General features: G+C 38.1%; 2 protein-coding genes across 5 annotated transcripts in view; both read right to left on the reverse strand.

The window, feature by feature from the left end:
- Window positions 1–1,072: 1,072 nt before the first annotated feature.
- On the reverse strand, window positions 1,073–3,227 carry LOC105037161 (myricetin 3-O-glucosyl 1,2-rhamnoside 6'-O-caffeoyltransferase AT2-like). Its single transcript, XM_073258831.1, is given in 3 exon segments — window positions 1,073–1,337; window positions 1,340–2,077; window positions 2,685–3,227. Coding segments are annotated over 3 exon segments (1,248 nt in total). The 5' UTR covers window positions 3,093–3,227; the 3' UTR covers window positions 1,073–1,235.
- Window positions 3,228–4,187: 960 nt separating this feature from the next.
- LOC105047741 (3-hydroxyisobutyryl-CoA hydrolase-like protein 3, mitochondrial) overlaps window positions 4,188–20,743 on the reverse strand; it is a 27,685-nt gene continuing 11,129 nt past the window's right edge. Inside the window, exons 2-10 of one of the 4 annotated variants that reach the window (XM_073258827.1) lie at window positions 20,505–20,611; window positions 20,265–20,329; window positions 18,910–19,044; window positions 18,699–18,795; window positions 17,144–17,273; window positions 15,133–15,311; window positions 13,848–13,975; window positions 13,629–13,730; window positions 4,188–4,582 (exon numbers count right to left, since the gene is read on the reverse strand). In XM_073258827.1, coding sequence (XP_073114928.1) covers window positions 4,484–4,582; window positions 13,629–13,730; window positions 13,848–13,975; window positions 15,133–15,311; window positions 17,144–17,273; window positions 18,699–18,795; window positions 18,910–19,044; window positions 20,265–20,329; window positions 20,505–20,611 — 1,042 coding nt within the window. In that variant the 3' untranslated portion in view covers window positions 4,188–4,483. Of the gene's footprint in view, window positions 4,583–12,320; window positions 12,501–13,628; window positions 13,731–13,847; window positions 13,976–15,132; window positions 15,312–17,143; window positions 17,274–18,698; window positions 18,796–18,909; window positions 19,045–20,264; window positions 20,330–20,504; window positions 20,612–20,743 lie in introns of those variants that run through there. The other 3 variants (XM_073258829.1, XM_073258826.1, XM_073258828.1) reach the window with 3 other exon arrangements.

Genomic DNA, 20,743 nt, shown 5'->3' on the forward strand with positions numbered 1-20,743 from the left:
TAATTGTACAATTATAGATGATCAGATGGTTGAGACAGCCACTAGAGCATGCTATGTCATACACGGTGCATGTTATTTAAGGGTTGTTCATCCCTTGATGGCAGCCATTCATGGATGTACAATACTCTATAGTGCACGAACCGTAGTGTCCTGATTAGAAGAAAAAGAAAAACATAAAGAAAAAAAAAAATCTTCCCCTCCACCAGGCATGACGGATTGAGGTGGTAGGGGGGTGAAATTTCTTGGCCATCTGTACGGGTCGTTGGACTAGGCCATGCACGGTGGGCCTATATGGAACAGATGTAAGGCTTTACTGTCTTGTAACGTTGTCACAGCGAGTCCCCACCATAGATCAAGAACACGCATCCAAGGAAATCAGGTTAAGAAAGATCAAGCGGCTGTCTTGCAAATATCTACACTTACTAGCTGCTTAGTGTACAACAGGCCATAAGTTCACTTCAAACATGTTGGCTTTGGCAGTTGGGTTTGTCGTAATTTGTATTTCTAGACATTAGTAGTATTCTTGTTACGGGTATCATGCTGACCTCGGGTTTGTCCGAGGTGGAAGTTGCGCCCGACCGATATTCTCGGCGGCAATTATGTGCCAGGTTGTCATTACCATATCAAAATGGTGCTGGTAAGTTGCCTAAAAGCCGTTGGGTGACAGCTTACCGCGATTAGAAAAGAAAGAGAGAGGAGGATTTTTATGATTATAACTACTGCCCTCAACGGAAATAATCAGTAGCCCCCATTTATGAACAGGAGGCAACGATAAGCTCCCAAGCTTCATCTGCTTACTTCTTTTTCGTATTCTCTGGTGCTTCCTAACTTGAATATCGGAGGATATCCATCGAAAACTATCTTGACAAAAAATTTGTATTGGACTTGCAAGTCCACTGTTCCTCTCTACCCTGCTCGGTGATGATCTCATTCTACCTTGGATCCACCGTGCTCAGCATCAGCCTGGGCACCAGCAGCAATAGTTCCAAACAGGAAAGCGTGTTCCAAAATAAGGATATGGAGATGTTACAAAATAATTACGATAAGGCTTGATAATTATGACATCAATATCTAAAATAAGGAAAGCAAGAAATGTTATTTGTCAACTTCAATTATAATAAACGTGACTAGAAGAATTAATGATAATACAAGCTCTCCACTTTATTTTTCGCCCACAAGGTTTCAAGTTTAAACATGCAAGAATCTGGATGGACGAATTCAAGATATATAAATTGCTAGACCAAGCTCATCATTTGATGATGGAATGCTTCCAAGTGTTCCTTGAGGACGCATCGCAACAGCAACCGCACACCTCGCTTGGAGCAGGGGACTGGAGCAAGATGCACCAAGGGATGAGATCATCCTCAGTTAGTGGAGCAACTTGGATGGGTCCACCCCATCCAAAGTCCACCTCATAGAACCCCACCTGACTCCAATCCGTCACGCAAAATGATCCATATTCGAGTGGCACCATACGTGGCCCTTCCTTGGGGTCTCCCTTCACCCATCTCGAAAACCGGGCCGGCACACTCTCTTTAGCCTCTCTAATCAAACTCACGATCTCAACAATGGATGCGTTCTCTATCTTCTCACTGGGTGCTGTGACTGCCATTGGATAGACGCAATTGCCATAATAACCCTCCTCCTTGGGCAGCACCTCTTGTAACAAGCGACGGGTGTTCACCGGAAAAGCTAGGTGGACATCGACCTGGGGCTCCAAATTAATCGCTCGCGTCCGGCAATGCCACACCATTGCACTCACAACGTCGAACTTGGAGCATTTTTGGCCTGTCTCACTCGTGAATTGGTTCTTGATCTGGTCGATGCGGTCTTGGGATACATCTAATATACTTTGCTCCAGGGCTAAAGGTTGGAAGACCGGTGGAGGTCCCTGTGGCAGGAGCTTGGGTGGGTCAGGGATGGACTCCCTGCACCAGATTGGCTCGACGGTGGGCTGTGCAAGACCTCTGGCCAGTTCCGCAATTGCTTTTAGGAATTGAGCTACGCCGACACCATCAAAAATTGCGTGATTGAATCTGACGCCGACCGCATATCCTCCACACCTGAATTGGGTAACCTGAGATGCGTGTGTGAGTTTCTGGCTTCCTCCAATTTACATCAAAAAAAAAAAAAAGAAAAAGAAAAAAAGATATGCGGGTATGAAAGTCCAAGTAGTCTAGACAATAGCTTCATTTTCTATTTCCCTTCAATCATCAAAGCAAGTTGGACCAAATAACCGTTTTGTTTGTACTACCGTAGTTTGCGGGCAGGCAATTTTCTGGTCAATATTAAAAAAAAAGAAGTCTTATCATGTGAGGCTGGATCCAGCTTTCTAATCAAGTTAATCAGGCCTCAATTGGCACGTTCACCGTTTACTGCACATGTGAACCCAAAGACAATCAATCTTCTATGCTAACAGACAAGATAGAGGGCAATAGACATATTAGGTTGGCCATTCCTGTCTTGAAGCATGTAAGTTTACCATTTTACATCAAGAGGAAAAATAAACGAATAAATACTCAGGGGGTGTATGGTTGGAAAAGCCCCTCAAGGTGATGATACCAACGGAAAAAAAAAAAAAAAAAAAAAAAAAAAAACCAAAAAAAAAACAAAAAAAAAAAAAAAAAAAAAAAACAAAACAAAAAAAAAAAACAAAAACAAAAACAAAAGGAGAGCCAGCATACCTGCAACATTAAGAACACATCGTCTTGCTTGACCTGAGGTGGAAGGCATGGAATGAGCTCTTCCTTTGGGATCATGAAAGGGCGTTCGAGATTGTTAACATCTTTAAGGCTGCAATTCGCCGAGGCCTCGACGAACCATATGCCGTCGCCGGTGCAAGCCACAGCGAGCTCACCGCTGTCGGACACCGCGAATCGCCCGGCTACAGGGTAGTAGGAGACCAAAGCCCTGGACAAAGCTTCCCTTACGACCTTTGCCGGGTCCTGAGCGGGCCCAAACACGAGAAACAAGTCGATCAAGCGCCTCATGCCCGGGGCCCGATCGATGGGGGAGAGGGGGAGGCTGGCGGACGGGGTGGGCTCGCAGGGGCCAACCATGGCCGGAGCCAAATTGGTCACGGAGAAGCTCATCGCGGTGGTGAGATTTTGGGAATGGTTTCGAGTTTTCCTCTCTTCTTTTGTTTGGTGTGGGTGATGCTACATACTAGTGTTTTTATTAAAGATGGGTGTGTGGGTCTGGGATGCGTATGTTGCATTATTTAGCACCGAGGTCCGCTGAGATCCAGTTGTCACGTCGTTGGCACGTGATGGAAAATTATTAATCGGGAGCGGTTCCTCCGCGGTGGGTCGAATAAATGTGAGAACAGGTGCAATAAATAGCTAATGCAGGCAGCGGCTCCTAGGAAAACTGATTGTCAGGCATACGCACGCCTGCCCACGCACGTGCATCTACGCGCGCGCGCGCCTAAAAGACAACCACAACCTACGCCAACACACGGACAACACAGAGCCACCATCCACGACGACATGCGCACAAAGGGGTCAAAAACCCTGCTGTATCACCAAAAAAAAAAAAAAAAGAAAAGAAAAGATAAAAAGATAAAAAAACCCCTGACCAACAGGCCAAAAGGAAGGAGTCAGCAACCAAATTTGCGTCCCAACGCCTGGCTAACACGGAATACGAAGCTCGATCGGATCCTAAATAACAAATTTGAGAAAGCAGAGTAGAGATAATTGAAGTCATCTGAATTATATCTCAATTGTTTGTCTATAAAACTGAGACATCTATATAAAGATTAATGTTAAAGATACCATTCGTATACAATTAATAAAATATTATATAAAGATTAATGCTGACAATAGCATCTGCAGAGAACTACTAATGCCCCATTCCAATAAAATCTTTGCTTCTAAAAACCCTAAAATTTCACAAATAATTTAAAAAATAAAAGGGCTCCATCTTCATTCTTGGATTTTTGAACAAAAAAAAAAAATCTTAAATTTTTCGATGCTTAACAGCAGTGCCAGTGCTAGGTAGCCCATTCACAAATTCTTTCTCTAGTACCGAACTCTCTCCCTCTCTCTCTCACCAACAAATTTATATCATGGTGGCACAGGCGAGGTACAGAGTGCCCGATTAGAAGAAATATTGCCCAACAATAGAAAACAAAATCCAAAGATACAGATTAGTGCACCGATGTCCCGTTATCTGACGAACATCCACGATTAATAGTGCCAAACTAGAAGAAATATTGACCAATAAACCGTAGAACAAAATCCAACGATACATCTGCGAGTGCAATGATACTCCGTTATAAAGGAGGTTTAGTCCGGGCTGTAATTTAATTCGGTTGAGAAGTACACCTTTATTCTTCTAAACGTGGTCTGGCGCTTTAATTTAAGTGTGAGTAGTAAATTAGTGGTACCTTTTCAACATAAATAGTATGATGAAATCAATCAGGAACAAGAAAAAAAAACGCTGCTGGTCTTTCTCATTCGTCCATGATGAGTGCAACTACACATCAAACAACCAGTTCATCTTCGGGGGGTAGAGGTTCAAAAACTGATTCGACTTCAGACATGTCAACATCCTCCAGTTTGGAAGGGCTCCACTTTGGATTCTGCAAAAAATGGAATCGTGGGCTAATTAAGGGGGATAATACATGATCTCTACAATACACCAATCTGAGAAACAAGGGAAAAGGATAAATACAAAGATATATCTGAAAAAAGAAAAAGAATGTTCAAAGCAAATCAAGATAATGATGTTCCAAGGTCTCTCTCTCTCTCTCTCCCCCCTCTCTCTCTATTTTTGACAGAAAGAAGTATATGTCTCTTTGCAGCATTTCATGTCATATAAACAAGCCCATGCATCATCAATTGACATAACGCATTTGCATTCACGCCCATTCAAGATGTGCAAACAAGTAACCACCCCGTATTGATAAATGGAGTAAATACACAAACCAATTTCTCTTGAGAGGAGAGAGTATCTACTCCCGATTCTAAAATCAAAAGATGTGGCATCGAAGTACCACTGATTATGATCTATACTAGTAAATGCCTAGAAATTAATATCATACATTTTGGTGATCTTTGAACTATGCATTAAGAAGATGCACACACTAGCACAATGAATACTGCCAATATTTGTATCCACATGAAGCATAGATTAGAAACCACCAAACTATGTGATTTTTTGTTTTGCAGGCATCTTTAGTTATACAGACGATCAATAGTGTGAATCTTCGATTTGAATGTCCCATTATTGATTTTGGTCTCAAGAGGATTTGATATCCTCTCCCTCAAGAGTCCATCTCTACATATTACATGTACTCTTTGAGTTCTTTACCCAAATAATATTAAAAAAAAAAATTACAAAACTGATGCACCTTTCAACTTATTTTCAAGAATGATGCAAAACCATAAAACGCCATTTAAAATGATATTTTTTTGATAGAAAATACATTTGAAATGACGTTTCTTCGCTCTACGTCATCTCCTCTCCCCATCCCCCGTAGAATCAAAGGACCAAAAAAAAAAAAATACTATTTCAAATGACGTTTTTGAAAGCGCCATTTGAAATGGTGTTTTCAAAGATGTCATGACAAATGACGTTTTCTTGGTTACACCCCTCTTCCATTCAAAAAAATCCATCCAATGGCCCCCCCTAAAAAAAGCAGAAAATAAATCCGTACCGTCTCCGTACCACCCCATACCGATCTATACTGGCCCACACCGCACCGTACCAAGCACTTGGTGCCCACACCGTACCAGTATGGTCCGATTCATGTCATTTACCGAAAAATCGGTCTGAACCGTATCGGTTCCCCACCGGTACCTTAAAACCCCCTACTTGGATCTTGCATTCATTTCTATTTGGTGGATTGATCGCATCTTTGTCCTTGCATTCATTTCTATTTCGGTGGATTGAAGTGCATGATCAAATCCTATATCTCGCTTGCTATCTGTTTGAATGAAAAGAGAATCGACAGGATACTAAAACAACCGATAGAATACTGTAGGAAATCTCTACATAATAAAGTGAAGATGCGCATCCCAAGCAACTCCTGCTTCCTCCATGCCTAAACGCACCATCCCCAGAATCTGCACCAGGATCCAACCTGCTCGACGAATCATACCACTTGGTAGTATCAAGATAGAATCCATCCAGCCAAGATTTGCAATACTAGTACCGCACCTGTACCGTTTGCCAGTCGGTACGGTATCGTACCATACTATACTAGTCCGTATAGACAAATAAAAAATAAAAAATAATCCATCCAATGGCCAAAAAAAAAAGTAGAAAACCAATCCATACCGAATCCATACCGACTTGTACCAACCCATATCGCACTGTACGTAGTGGTTCGTGCCTGTACATGCCGAACCGGTACGGTCCAGTTCATCTCATTTGTCGAAAAATCGGCCTGAACTGTATTGATTTCCCATCGATACGGTACGATACGGAGTGTACCGCCGGTTCGACCGGTACGGAATGCCATGCATCTAGCTGTAGCCCTAGTAGATTTGGGTCCGGCACAATCGCCCCATCATCCTTTATCAACTTGGAATCCTCATCCTCACCATGATTCAGAATGCTCTTTTTGTCGAAATCACCACAATCCTTCATCATCCAGTTATCAGACTTCAAGCCTTCGTCGAAATAAGCTCTCACCATCTGCTCCGGAATACACACGTAAACTGTATCATACCCTCTATAAAAGAAGATGAGGAGAGAGAGCAAACGAAAGCAAACGTACAGCGGAGAGAGAGGTGTGAATATCAGATGCCATTCTATCGCAATCTTCCTTCATAAACAACCGACTTGTCTGATTTAGCTTATTTTTGGCTATTTCAAGAGATGTAATTAAATCACTCGACATATTATTATTATTTGCATTATAATTTCTATGGTCCTTTTAATATAACTTTTTTCTCTTAATCTTCTGAGACACATGAGACTACGTGTATCCATATCCACAAAGCATAACATCCGATCACTTGAAATTAAACTAATCTCTGATAAAAATAATAATTAATAATATAAAATAGAATAAAAATATCAACTGTACAAAAAATAGTACAATAAAAGTCCTAAAAATACTAAAGTACAAATCTAAAAAATACTAAATCCCACAAAGACGTCATGATCTCCGTGGTCGCTTGGACCTTTTCAGAAAGATCCTCAACGGCCGCTCTTGCTCTGTATCTGCAGTGATGGCTCCTCCTCCATATCAATGGACGTCTGCTGGTCATGCTGCTCAGAAATAACTGGTGCTGTCGGAGCATCTGCAGGCTGAGTGACCCCCTCAACCCCCTCATATGGATATAAGGATGGATCTGGAAAGAAAGTGTCATACTCATGTGAATAACTGGGACCCGGTGATGTCATCTGGGGCACGTAGGAAGAAGAAGGTCCTGCCATCTATGGATCAAAAAATGGTGACATCTGCGCAGCAATAGTGATGACATCTATGGAATATGCGGTGATAGCATATGTGGAATATATGATGACGGCGTATATCTCATATCTGACGCATCGACTGCTCCATACTAAGACGCACAGCTATCTGGGTCAACGCCAATTGCCACCAATGTTTCCGAACATGATCTCTTCATCTCATGTAGTATCCGGATCCGCTTGTCTTTTAGATAAAGCACGACGAATGTCCAACATAAAATCTGACATAGAATCAGTCTAAACACTTGACTCATATAGTAATTTCAACCTAACCTTGGAGGGGTATTATAATTTACTCATATTTTCTACGGGTGCCGTAGAACATGTACATTGATCAATTGACGGGTCTACAGTTCTATACAATGCAATATATTTAAAATTTTTAAATTAGTCTCAAATCCATTTCTACATGATAAATGCATCCTATCATCAACTAATAGGCAAAGATAGATCCTATCCCATTCAGGAATTGCATCAATTCTATAGGTTAATTATAGTAATTAAACGATACGCAATAGAAATCGAAAAAAATTTCGACAGTATTTTTCCTTAATTCTCCCCACACGGCTAAAAATGTATGAAGAGACTAAAGGAAAATGCTGTGCCAAATTTCTCTCGAACCCTCTACGTATCGTTTGATTACTGTAATTACCTATAGAATTAAATGCAATTCCCAAACAGTCTAAACTGGACAATCAATTGACCAATATATATATTTTACGGCTTCCGTACAAAAATATATAATTAAATTATAAAAATCTCCCTGAGTTTAGGTCGAAATTATACTTAAGTCCAGTATTTTGAAAAATATACACCTACAGCCCGAAATTTATGAAAAATCTACAGTTTAGTCTCCACCTTAGGGGGGTACGTGTAGATTTTTCATAGACGTTAGGGATGTAGGTGTAGATTTTTCAAAACGTTGAACTCATGTGGTAATTTCGACCTAACCTCAGAAGGATTTTTTAATTTATTCATATATTTTTGTACGAATGCCGTAGAATATCCTACATTTGTCAATTGACGGGTCTACGGTTCTATGAAATACAATATATTTAAAATTCTTAAATTAGTAAAGAATTTATAAGGAATTCAAAATTCTATGAGATTAATGATAGGCAAATAAAAGTAATAATCACTAGCATTTGTAAAGAACAGGGTCATGATCGCCGCCGCTGTCCTAAGATACTTCAACACACATCAACTTCAAGTAGGGGAAGAAATTAAAGGCTTCGAAGATGTATTTTCAATATTGTTTTATGTATTTTTGTGGGATTGTATTTTCAATGTTGTTTTATATCCAGAGATGAACTGTATTGTGTGTTTAAGTTATATTATGTGACAATATTGTGCTATCAGATATTTACTAGTAATGAATTAGTGACATCATCATTTTCATGTATTGAAAATTATATTTCTCATGAAATAAATGACTATCATATTTCTCATGCTCTAATACATTTGGGATATATATCATTATTTTAGATTCATTAACATGTTATAGCTTACGATCTACGACATCCAGGCCCTCGAACATGAGTATTCTTATATTGCAGGATAACCATCAGTACAGACTATTTTAGATGCAGTGTAAGCATTCCAATCCTATTCTTACTAATATTTTTTATAAAAAAAATCTTGTTAAAGTCATATACGTTATCTAATTATTATATCTTATTCAGGAGCCCAAACACCTTCGACTACGACGATCCGATGTTGACTTTCAGAGGACAAAGCACATCCCACCTAGAGTGCTAAATTATTTACGATATCTAAGACTCTATGGAGTGTATCGGATTGGTCGCATACAGATGGACATTGATCTTATTACTGCCTTGCTTGAGAAATGGCATCCAGAGACACATTTCATCTTTCATTCGGTGAGACGACCATCACGTTACAGGATGTTAGCATTTTTATCGGACTACCAGTTGATGGCAATCCAGTTATCGGAGTTGATCCCACGCTTACCATTCCGGAGTGGCAGGCTTTGTGCTTACGATTACTAGGGTTTGATCTCGATAACCAATTTTTCGATCATTCACGACTGAGGATAGTGTTTGGATGATCGTTATCGATATTTGCACATTGGAGATGATGCACCAGATGAGATGGTACAGCAGCATGTCAGAGGCCAGATGCTGGAGTTGCTAGATGGTTTTATTACCTGATACTTCATCAAACAAGATGAAGTTGATGTTTTTACCATTATTGGATGATTTAGAGTTCGCTCGTAGGCTCAGTTGGGATAGTGCAGTACTAGTTGTCTGTACAGGACTATGTGCCAGGATTCTTATACTGACTAAAGTGAGATTGGTGGTTATCTTGTATTATTACAGATATGTGAATTAAAAATTTATATTTTTAATATTCTATTATAGCTCTGATTGGGTATATCATGTATGATTTTTTTGAAATTTGCAGATTTGGACATAGGAGAGGATGCCAACTATCAGTCCATTACGATGACAGTTGCTTGATATGCCATCAGAGCAGCATGATCCTGATGTCCCATTCAGACTAAACAGACCGTTGGAATATAGGTATAAAAATGTTGCTTCCTTTACTTGAAATTTAGTACTGTTTTTAATCCGATAAAATTTATTTAACATAAATACACTATCAAGCAGATGGAACATTGCATTCAACGTTCACCACGTATTGATGAGTGGCACGGATTTATAATGCCAGCTGGATACATTAATTGACACATAGACAGATAAATTTGATTTATTTACAAATATCATTTTACAGTATTCATAATCTATTAAAAATTTAACTTACTAATTTATTTTTATTTTTAACTCTGTCAGTTTTTGTGGGAGCCATATACAGATGAAATATTGGTTATATTCCGCAGATGTGTATAGTTGGACATGACATATGGACTGCTAGGTGCCACTTATTTATTTGATGGAGTGGAGTGATATTTTTCGATTGTATGCTGCGGCAGTTTAACCAAATTCAGGACATCCCAGAGCAATTTGATACCAGTCAGAGACTTCATCATATTGATCGACGAGAGAGCTCGTATTGACTGGCATATTAGACATGCAGAGTATATTGCCATTTGGAATGTACATCGAGATCACATAGTTCATGGTGATCAATTTTCGGAGACCGTTCATACCGACTACATGGCTTGATTTTTTAGCATTATAGTGCGAGTCATTGGACAACCTCGGTATGTAGTTCCAAGATACGAGGGTGAAATTCTGCTGTGCGTTTTTTAGTAAGACCACGAAATTATACTTTATATCAATGTCTTTACTTCTAATAATTAAGATTGCAAAATATTTTATATAGTTTGTTATATCTTTATTTTATATTTTATAGTATATTGCTAATTTTATTTTTATTATGTAGACTGATTCTATGTCAGATCTTATATTGGACACTCGTCGTGCTTTATCTACGACTGATGAGGATGAACGGATCTGATACTGCGTGAGATGGAGAGATCATGTTAGAAAATATTGATGACGATTGGCGTTGACCCAGATAGCTGTGTCTTGGCATGGAGCAGCCGATGCGTCAAATATGAGATATACGCCGTCACCATATGTTCCACATATGCCATCACCGCATATTCCCAGATGTCATTACTATACGACACAAATGCCACCATTTTTTGATCCACAGATGGCAGGATCTTCTTCGTCCTACATGCCCCAGATGACATCACCGGATCCTAATTGGCCAGATGAGTATGACACTTTCTTTCCAGACCCATCTTAAATCCAGATAAGGGGGTTAGGGGATCACTCAGCCTGCAGATGCTCCGACAGCACCAGTTATTCCTGAGCAGCATGACCAATAGACGTCTACTGATATGGGAGAAGAGCCATCACAGCAGATACAGGACAAGAGCGACCGTTGAGGACCTTCCTGAGAAGATCCAAGCGACCACGGCCACCACGACGTCCTTGTGGGACAGTATTTTTTAAATTTGTACTTAGTATTTTTGAAACTTTTATTGTAATATTTTTTGTACACCTGATATTTTTATTCTATTTTATATTATTAATTATTATTTTTATCAGAGATTAATTTAATTTCAAGTGATCGGATGTTATGCTTTATGACATGGATACACGTAGTCTCATGTGTCTCAGAAGATTAGGAGAGAAAAAATTATGCTAAAACGACCATAAAAATTATAATGCAAATAATAATAGTATATGGAGTAATTTAATTACATCTCTTGAAATAGCCAAAAATAAGCTAAATCAGACCAGTCAGTTGTTTATGAAGGAGGACTGCATAGAATGGCATCTGATATTCACACCTCTTCGTCTGTACACTTGCTTTCGTTTGCTCTCTCCTCTTCTTTCATTGAGGTATGATACAATTTTACGTGTATCTCGAAGCAAATGGTGAGAGCTTATTTCGACGAAGGCTTGAAGCCTGACAACCGGATGATGGACTGCGATGATTTCAACGAAAAAAGCATTCTGAATCATGGTGAGGATGAGGATTCCAAGTTGATAAGGGATGATGGGACGATTGTGCCGGATCCAAATCTACTAGGATACAGCTGGATGGATGGTATTTCGTACCAGTCCGAACCGACCGGTACACCCATACCGTACCGGTGGAAACCAGCACGATTCAGATCGATTTTTCGACAAATGAGATGAACCGGACCGTACTGATTCGGTTTGGTACGGATACGGACCGCTACGTACGGTGTGGTATGGACCGATACAGATCGGTACGATATCGGTACGAATCGATACAGATCGATACGGGATCGGTACGGATTGGTTTTCTATATTTTTTGGCCATTGGATGGATTTTTTTTATTTTTTATTTGTCGGTACGGGCCCAGTATGTACAATACGATACCGTACGACTGGCAAACGATACAGGGTGCAGTATCAGTATTGCAAACCTTGGCTGGATGGATTCTATCCTGATACTACCAAGTGGTATGATTTGTCGGGCAGTTGGATCCTGGTGCAGATTCTGGGGATGGTGCATTTAGGCATGGAGGAAGCAGAGTTGATTGGGATGCGCATCTTCACTTTATTAGGTGGAGATTCCTGTAGTATCCTGTCGGTTGTTTTAGTATCCTGTCATAGCAAGCGAGATATAAGATTCGATCATACACTTCAATCCATCGAAATAGAAATAAATGCAAGGACAAAGATGCGATCAATCCATCGAAATAGAAATGAATGCAAGATCCAAATAGGGGGGTTAAGGTACCGGTGGGGAACCGACACAGTTCAGATCGATTTTTCAATAAATGATATGAACCGGACCATACCGATTCGGTACAGTACAGTGGGGCACCAACCGCTCGATGCGATGCGAATAGATCGGTATAGATCGGTATGGCATCGGTACGGAGATGGTATGGATTGATTTTTTGCTCTTTTTTTTGACCATTGGATGGATTTTTTTGAATGGAGAGGGTGTAACCAAGAAAACGCCATTTATTATGGCATCTTTGAAAACATCATTTCAAATGGCGCTTTCAAAAACACCATTTGAAATGACGATTTTTCTTTTTTTTTTTGTCCTTTGATTCCACGGGGATGGGAGGAGGAGATGACGTGGAGCGAAGAAACGCCATTTCAAATGCATTTTCTATCAAAAAAATGCCATTTGAAATGGCGTTTTATGATTTTGCATCATTCCTGTAAATAAGTTGAAAGGTGCATTAGTTTTGTAAAAAAAAAAAAATAAATATTTAAGTAAAGAACTCTGTACTCCTTATACATGTCGTAATATTGAAATTTATTAATTTGCATATATTACTTTGGTTTTGATACAATATTGCCAGTATTGTGGAAGACTAGAACGGCATAGCAGAAATTCTAGTTTTCTTCTCTTCTTTTCCTGGGTGTAAAATTTGTATTTAAGTATTTAGAGATGATGTTTGATTGGTGGATAGAAAACTATAATTCAATACCTAGTTAAGCTTATGCTAATAAGACAAACCATTTGATGAAGGCACTGATTAGGATATATACTATCAACAGATTAACAATGAACAAACTGTGAGAGATTAAAATGGGGAATTGTTTTGATAACGTATCACTCACTTATAGACAGAGCTAAAGATGATAGCCAAACAGTTACTTGAGTTTGAAAGAATGAAAAATCAGAGTCTCACATCAATCCTTTTTAAAGAAAAGTTAAAACATGAAATTATTCTCTAATGCCAGAAAAGGTTTGTCTGGGATCAGAAATACCTGGTCCTTGTCCACCAAAACTGCCCGTACACCTTCAGCAAAATCATTTCGAAGTGAGGATCTCAAGGCAATGCGGTATTCAGCCTTCATTACACCACCGAGCTGCATGCTCAACACCATCACAATCAGGAGTCTTTACATTTTTGGATCAAAAAACGGAAAAAGGCAAAAGATATCCTCTAATTTCCAAATGCCATAAATTGGCTTCTAAAATCTTACTTCTGATAAATGATGTTCATCATTTCCCTGTGCATATGAAACTTCTGAGAAATGCTTTTGCGTTAAGCAGAGAGAAAATGGTGCACCTTTCCGAAGTCCTAGAAGAGCATCATTTGCCCATTGTGCTACTGCTTCCAAAAGAAGCAAAATCAATACAAGGAACTGCATATTTTTAAAATAATAATAATAATTTGTACAACCTGATTCTCTTTAAAATAGAAAAAGGCCAGAAACACCATGAACAATGTTGCCCATCAGAGGACATCTATATGAGGGTTTTCCAAGGCCAGAAGGAAAAGTTGGCCATAGGAGATGACTGCAAAAGATGCAAACAGGTTCCAAGTGCTCCAGAAAACATCATGGATCAACTTTCAAGGATTTTGAACAACTGCATCTATTATACCATGTTATACAACCAATTATACAGACATGCGATGTTATCAGGAATGCCTAAGCTTCACATTCCTAATTTCCGATTTCATCAACATATAAGTGTACCTTTGTGTACATAGTTACACGCAATATGAGGACCTGCACAGGCACGTATTTAGTTCTACATCATGGTTGTGTGTGTGTGTTAGACAGCTCTGGGTACTTAAGCAGGGCCAAGAACTCCAAACTACAATTTCTGGGTAGTCTTTTATGTGAAGTCCTGGGTCGTTATGCACAGACCAGTCCTGGAGAAGTGTGGACATGTGAATGCAACATTGATTCTATATAATTGAAAGCTTTGATGCTCCAGGCCATGATACCACTTAGAGAAATCCTTCCTCCATAACTAAGATATCTGATCTATCTAGCACTGAAAAATACAACATCCCTCAGCCATAGTATTCTGATAGCTAAACATATGGATACTTTCATAAAATAGAAATAGCAGCTTGGCAAAAGAAATCTACAAATTATACAACTAACAAAGCAGGAGACGAATTGCCTACTTAGGCAATATCTCACTATGTTCACCGGTCGTCCCTTGATGCACACAAGAGTTCGAGAAGGATTCAAAGGGGGGAAAAAAGAGTAACAGTGCTTCTGCAGCTCGACACTTGGCATGGTGGGAGTCCTTTGAACTTCCCTTTCATGTAGTGTATAGATATAGATGACAACAATCTATATTACTAAAAGTATCATAGTTGTGGGCTATGGCAGAATAGCAGAATTGGAAAACAAACAAGGACCATATGACCCACAGCACAGCAAACTCAGCATCACCACATCAATGGCAGAAGTTAGTTTTCCAATACCAAGCATTTCTTCCTTTGAAGTACATGGTAGTAACGTATACCTGCAGCATCAGTACTTGACTGATACGTCTTCAATTCTTCTATGATTTTGGAGACTGAATTATGGACACCAAAAGATGATACTATGTGAGGTAAAAGCAACTTCAGTTGAGACTCTGATTCGGGTTCCTTCTTATATTCTGCTAGTAATGACTCAACATCTTTGTGAGGGTCATCAGAGCTGCATGTGCAAAATAAGCAAGTCAAGACAACCTAACATTCAATGGAATTTGGTGAAATATGAAACAAGGTATGATGCTGCAATGCATTTGTGAAACATACTTTACGTCCATAATCTATAATTCAAGCCATACTCATTACCCAAATTAAAAGCAGTGTCAGAAAAAAAAAATGTTAAACAAAACGCATCTTCTCAAATATAATAAACAAAAGTATGACACAATTTTGCACGGTAGCATCTACCATGCTGCACTGCAGAGGTACCAGGAAAATTCTGTTTACAAAAAACTACAAATTTTCAAAAATATTAAAACATACTCATGTATTAACTCAAAGACAAATACACCGTTTTAAATCAAACATTATGAGTCTCTAAACAAGCCCAACATGATTGAGATCAGGGTTTTCAATTATGTTTCAACACACTAGCAAATCTAAGATTGATCATGATGTAACATTTTTAGTAGAATGAGACAAATTTAAAAATTAAGAAAACCTTTGATGCAGGACAGACCTGGGAAGAGACCCTTTTTTTTGAGGGTTTAGGAAAAGGATAGAGACCTACAAGATGCTGGAATTTCAGGTTAAGAACCAAGTTTTCAATAAAACTGAACTAGCAAGGTATATTTTTTAAGAAATAAGTAACAAATGACTACTATTTGACAAGGGTTGAGGATTCTATTGAGTTTTCCAAGGCTTTGTGAAATTATTAAAAATAAAAAGAATTGAAATCAACATCTTGCTGAAACTTTTTAGGGTAAAAAATTCCAATGCATTACATGAAAGATCTAGTACATTTTTGATCAAAAAAGATTAGAAGAAAAGCAAGTAAGGAGTAAAATGAATGAATAAGAAAAATAATAAAGGGATGATGAAGGACTTTTCTTCTATGTGTGTTATTCTACGGGAGGGAGGGAGGGAGGAAGGTTGTCTAAAGTTTAAACCCCTGATTCTTCAGTTCATAATTTCTGCCTCTTCAGATTATTGTGGTTCTGTTACTTCTGGCTACTAATGTGTGTTGTCTTCTTTATTCTTTACCTAGACTCTTCCAAGTCTAGAAAATATTGGAAGGTTGTTGTTTGCTGCATGAACTCAACCTCCATAGCCAAGATTTAGCAGACACTTATCCAGTCGAAATATGCCTTAACCAAGATTTAGCACCAACCAAGAGGACTGTCATCATGTCGATAGCTGGTCCTAGAACATCCTCAAACTTATACAACACAATGATCCTACACTATTGATGGGACAATTTGTCCATTAAATTAATAAACTCAATGCTATCAACTAAGAAACTCAGTATCCTTTAAACTTCAGATTAAAAGCCAAGGTTAATTTGTTGATTATTCTCCAACAACATTTGATGATCATTAACAAATAAACAAAAATAAATTAGATATAGAATCATAGTCACAATCCATAAACCGAAAGAACCATAAAGAAATTGCAAAAGCCACAAACAAAGCAAGCACTTTGAGCTTTGTTTGCCAACTCAATGGAAATAAGTTTGTCCAAACAAACACTTTATATCACATACCATCGACATAATTCAGGAAATATAAAGATGTGTATTCTATTGATCGCACTAGCTTCACGACTATCTCAAATCATAATAACCAATTCATAATAATATAAGAAAGCAATTTTTTACTCACAAAAGTCAACCCACCAAGTGTAAATTTCAAAATTAATCATATATCGGAGCTCCATCAAAATGAAGCAATAGCAACACAAGAACTCTTTTCAAGTTCCTCAGGTTTTAAAGCAAAAGAAGATATAGTTTCTGCTAAAAGTTCAGCACAAGATACAAATAAAGAATGACCAGAGATATACAAGTTGATTGATAGAAGTGCCCCTTTAAGGGGTTCTAAGTTTCCAGAAGGCACATAATGAGTTCCCAAGCCCACATATAATGCATCAGCAGGAGATGAAATCCTTTTCCCAGTCATTCCAAGGTAAGCCCCTGCAAACGAAGTTCTAGAGTTTAGGAAATAAACAAAAAAAAAGTAAAAGAAAAAGAAAACCATCCTTAGAAGATCACAATGTAAAAATGAGAAATGCAACTTTACTTCTGTTGCAAGGGATTTAACTTTCCCCCTCCTCGATTATGTAAATAAATATAATAGAACACATGGCATTAATAAGTAAACAGACAATTATAATATAATACAGGAAGATGTTAACAAGTATGACTAAATATGGAATGAAGTATGACCAGAAAGCATCACCAAACACTTTCAAAAAAGAAAAAAAAAAGGCAAATACTTTCAAAAAAAAAAAAAAGATTTTTGCATACAAGAGTATATACAGAATTTTGCGCGAAAAAAATTGATAGATGTCTTGTTGATTTTACCTGGACCAGCATAGAATAAATACCCATGATATCAACTTTCTTGCACACCATTTAGGCTCTTGAATATCAGACTTAAATATGATAAATTAACAAGACATTTAAATAAACCTGTTAAAAGATAACTACGGCAAAAAATGCCTTCAACTCAGAAACATCCAACCAAAAGCAGTAAAAGTTCTAGCAAGGATGTATGAATTTCCCAGATCTTCTGATCACTGAGAAAAGACTGCTCAAAATGGTTTGAGTTACAGGTGGCTGTTGTGCATGGAAGGCAAGCAAGATAAAGTATGGCAGTTCATGGCCAGAAGTAGTCTTACATACTTTTATTTTTTGTGCCTCTTCCTTGACTTACTGCCCGTAGGTTCTTGTTACTTGGAAGCATACAACAGCATATTATCATTTCTTTGATGACTTATGATAGAAGACAACAACAATAAGCACTATACCATATGACCTTAACAAAGACTGAAAGTCAAACCGCCTTGAAGTCTCTGAAGTAAAAGTGAAAGTGGTATTTCTCTCATGACAAATAATGCAAGCAAACCTTCGAAAAAAATTCAAAATCAAAATCTATCCCCACATACTGCAGCATTTTGGCCACCAAGATAAAACATTGAAGAATAGACTAATGCTAGACATTAAAGTCAATGAATACCCAAGATAAGGAGGACCCCCCTTGTTTGTGAGCCAGAAATCAATTATCTATCACGAGCAAGGTACGCCATCTTGGTACCAGACCCCATAATGGTACCAATCTATTACTATATAAGTATCCCCGGTATTGGGGCCGGTAGGGCATGCCGACACTTAGTAGGCCCCCTGTATTGCATACTAATTCGAAATCGGTATGGTATGGTATGGTTGGTATGCACTAGTACTACTGGTACAGCATTCCTTGATCACAAGATTTAGTATGATATTTTTGTGTTTTAAATTATGAATATATGATGCATAATTTGAGAAATCAAGTAAGTTGATGTGCAGTTATGAAGATCAGTAGAGTGATGAGTGGAAGGAATTTTCAAAATGACATACCTACTGCCCCTTCTCCTGGAGACTCTGCAGCTATATAAGCAAAGCCAACATCTGGGAACAAGCCAATTCCATTTTCCGGCATAGCAAGTAGTGTTTTCTGGCATAAAACCATGTGAAATCAAGTACCAGATTACAATTAATTTTCATACCGGCATACATAAAGTTGAAGATATCAATTAACAACATCCCTGTCTTGAAGAAAGATATACACCTCAGTAACAATTCGGTAGCGGCCATGTCCAGACAGCCCAATCCCAAACCCCATTGTGACACCATCCATGAAACAAATGTAAGGCTTTTGATATCCAAAAATTTTACATATTAGAGAATACTCCGCAGCAAAAACCTACAACAGAATAATAGCGTGAGCTTAAAGAAGAATAGTACGGTTTAACTCAATAAGGACTTAAATCAACTATTAGTCTATTATGCGGATCCAAATCATAGTTATATTAATTGTTTAAAAAAAACAAAAAATTATTATGTGATCCAAATCATAGTTATATTAATTGTTTAAAAAAAACATCAAGAAGATATGCATGCAAAAACAGGAAGTTTCACCCGCATGACATCTAGAGTCTAGCATCATGTCAATTGCCTATTACAGATCTAGCAAAAGGTTAGATATATCTATGAAGCTCTAAATAACTTTTTGAGTGCAGTCATCTTTCTACATCCAAATAACAACTTAAGGCAGGATCAAACATATACAATCTTTATACAAGACAAATGCAAGCAAAACATGATGAAAACTCATATTTGATAAGCTGATCATATTTCCAATCTTCCTATGGTCGTACTTGGGACTTGGGAGCAATTTAACATTAGTGATGGCACAAGAAATTTTCCAGAAAATAAAGCATTTATCCACAAGGGGTTCGTTCTTCTCTTTTCCAGTGCATTTTTATGCTGCCCTGCATTTTTATGCTGCCCATTCTAAGCAGTGCAGCAAAGAAATTCCTCCAATTGGACAAGCGAAGTCAACGTGCATATTCAGTGCAAAGATATAGAGGGCAAAACAAGGAAATTAATGTTCGATCAAAATGATTTTGAAACATAGATGCCAATAAAAAGAAAACTAGAATGTCATTGATTCAAAAGGCCAATTAAATCCACCATTTTACCATAATTGTAAACATTAGTTCAGTTGACAACATGATGCTTGAGGCTTGTATCTCAAAACTCCTATCTCTACAACAAGGTTTTCAAAAAAAAAAAGCATCAATGACTAAAACAAGTGTTTCACGTGTACAGTATTGAAGGCAAAGATCATACATGCAAAAATAAGTCAAGAAGTTTTGTTATGCATTTATGGTCAAATAATGATACTTCTGAAAGCTATCATGTGCAGCGTTCTGCTTGAAATGTAGACCTGAAGTAATTATTGCATTTTGCATCAAATAGTAACCTGATTCACAGTATTACCTGCATGTTATTCTAAAAATCTGACATTGGTAAAGCCAATTTAAGCACCATTATGAATAAAATGCAATCGTAAAGAATGCATACTATGCAACCATGCATGCCGTTCACAACACAAGACATAGTCTATGCCTACAGAAAAACCTTTTTCACGAGTGGTGTAGTTTTGTCCTTTTGAATTTCAGCCACAACACCCTTAATATCCATTCCTGCATGAGCCATAATTTAACCTCAGGCCATACTGAACACCCCACAAAATAGTTAAGTAAAACGAAATGCACAAAGAAATCTTGAAAGATTGATGAATTCATGGTATGCTGAGAGAAAGAGGGGAGAGGGAACATCAGTCTGATAGTGGTTATTGCAATGAAAAAGGAAGAAAACCTGCTGAAAAGGCACGAGATGAGCTGCTCTCCACGAGGATGCATTTGACACTTGGATTACTTTCCCACTCGTCAAGATAGCCTTTGTATCTTATGTCCATCTCTGCACTACCGTTTCAATTATGGGTCAGTTATATCAACAGAGGACACTAAGATTACATATTGTGAAAGCTATCCCAGATACGTAAAAAAAATAAAATAAAAAGACTAAATGGAAGAGTAAATCATGCGATTAAAGTG

This window comes from Elaeis guineensis, chromosome 6, assembly GCF_000442705.2.
Source record: "Elaeis guineensis isolate ETL-2024a chromosome 6, EG11, whole genome shotgun sequence".
NCBI lineage: Eukaryota > Viridiplantae > Streptophyta > Magnoliopsida > Arecales > Arecaceae > Elaeis > Elaeis guineensis.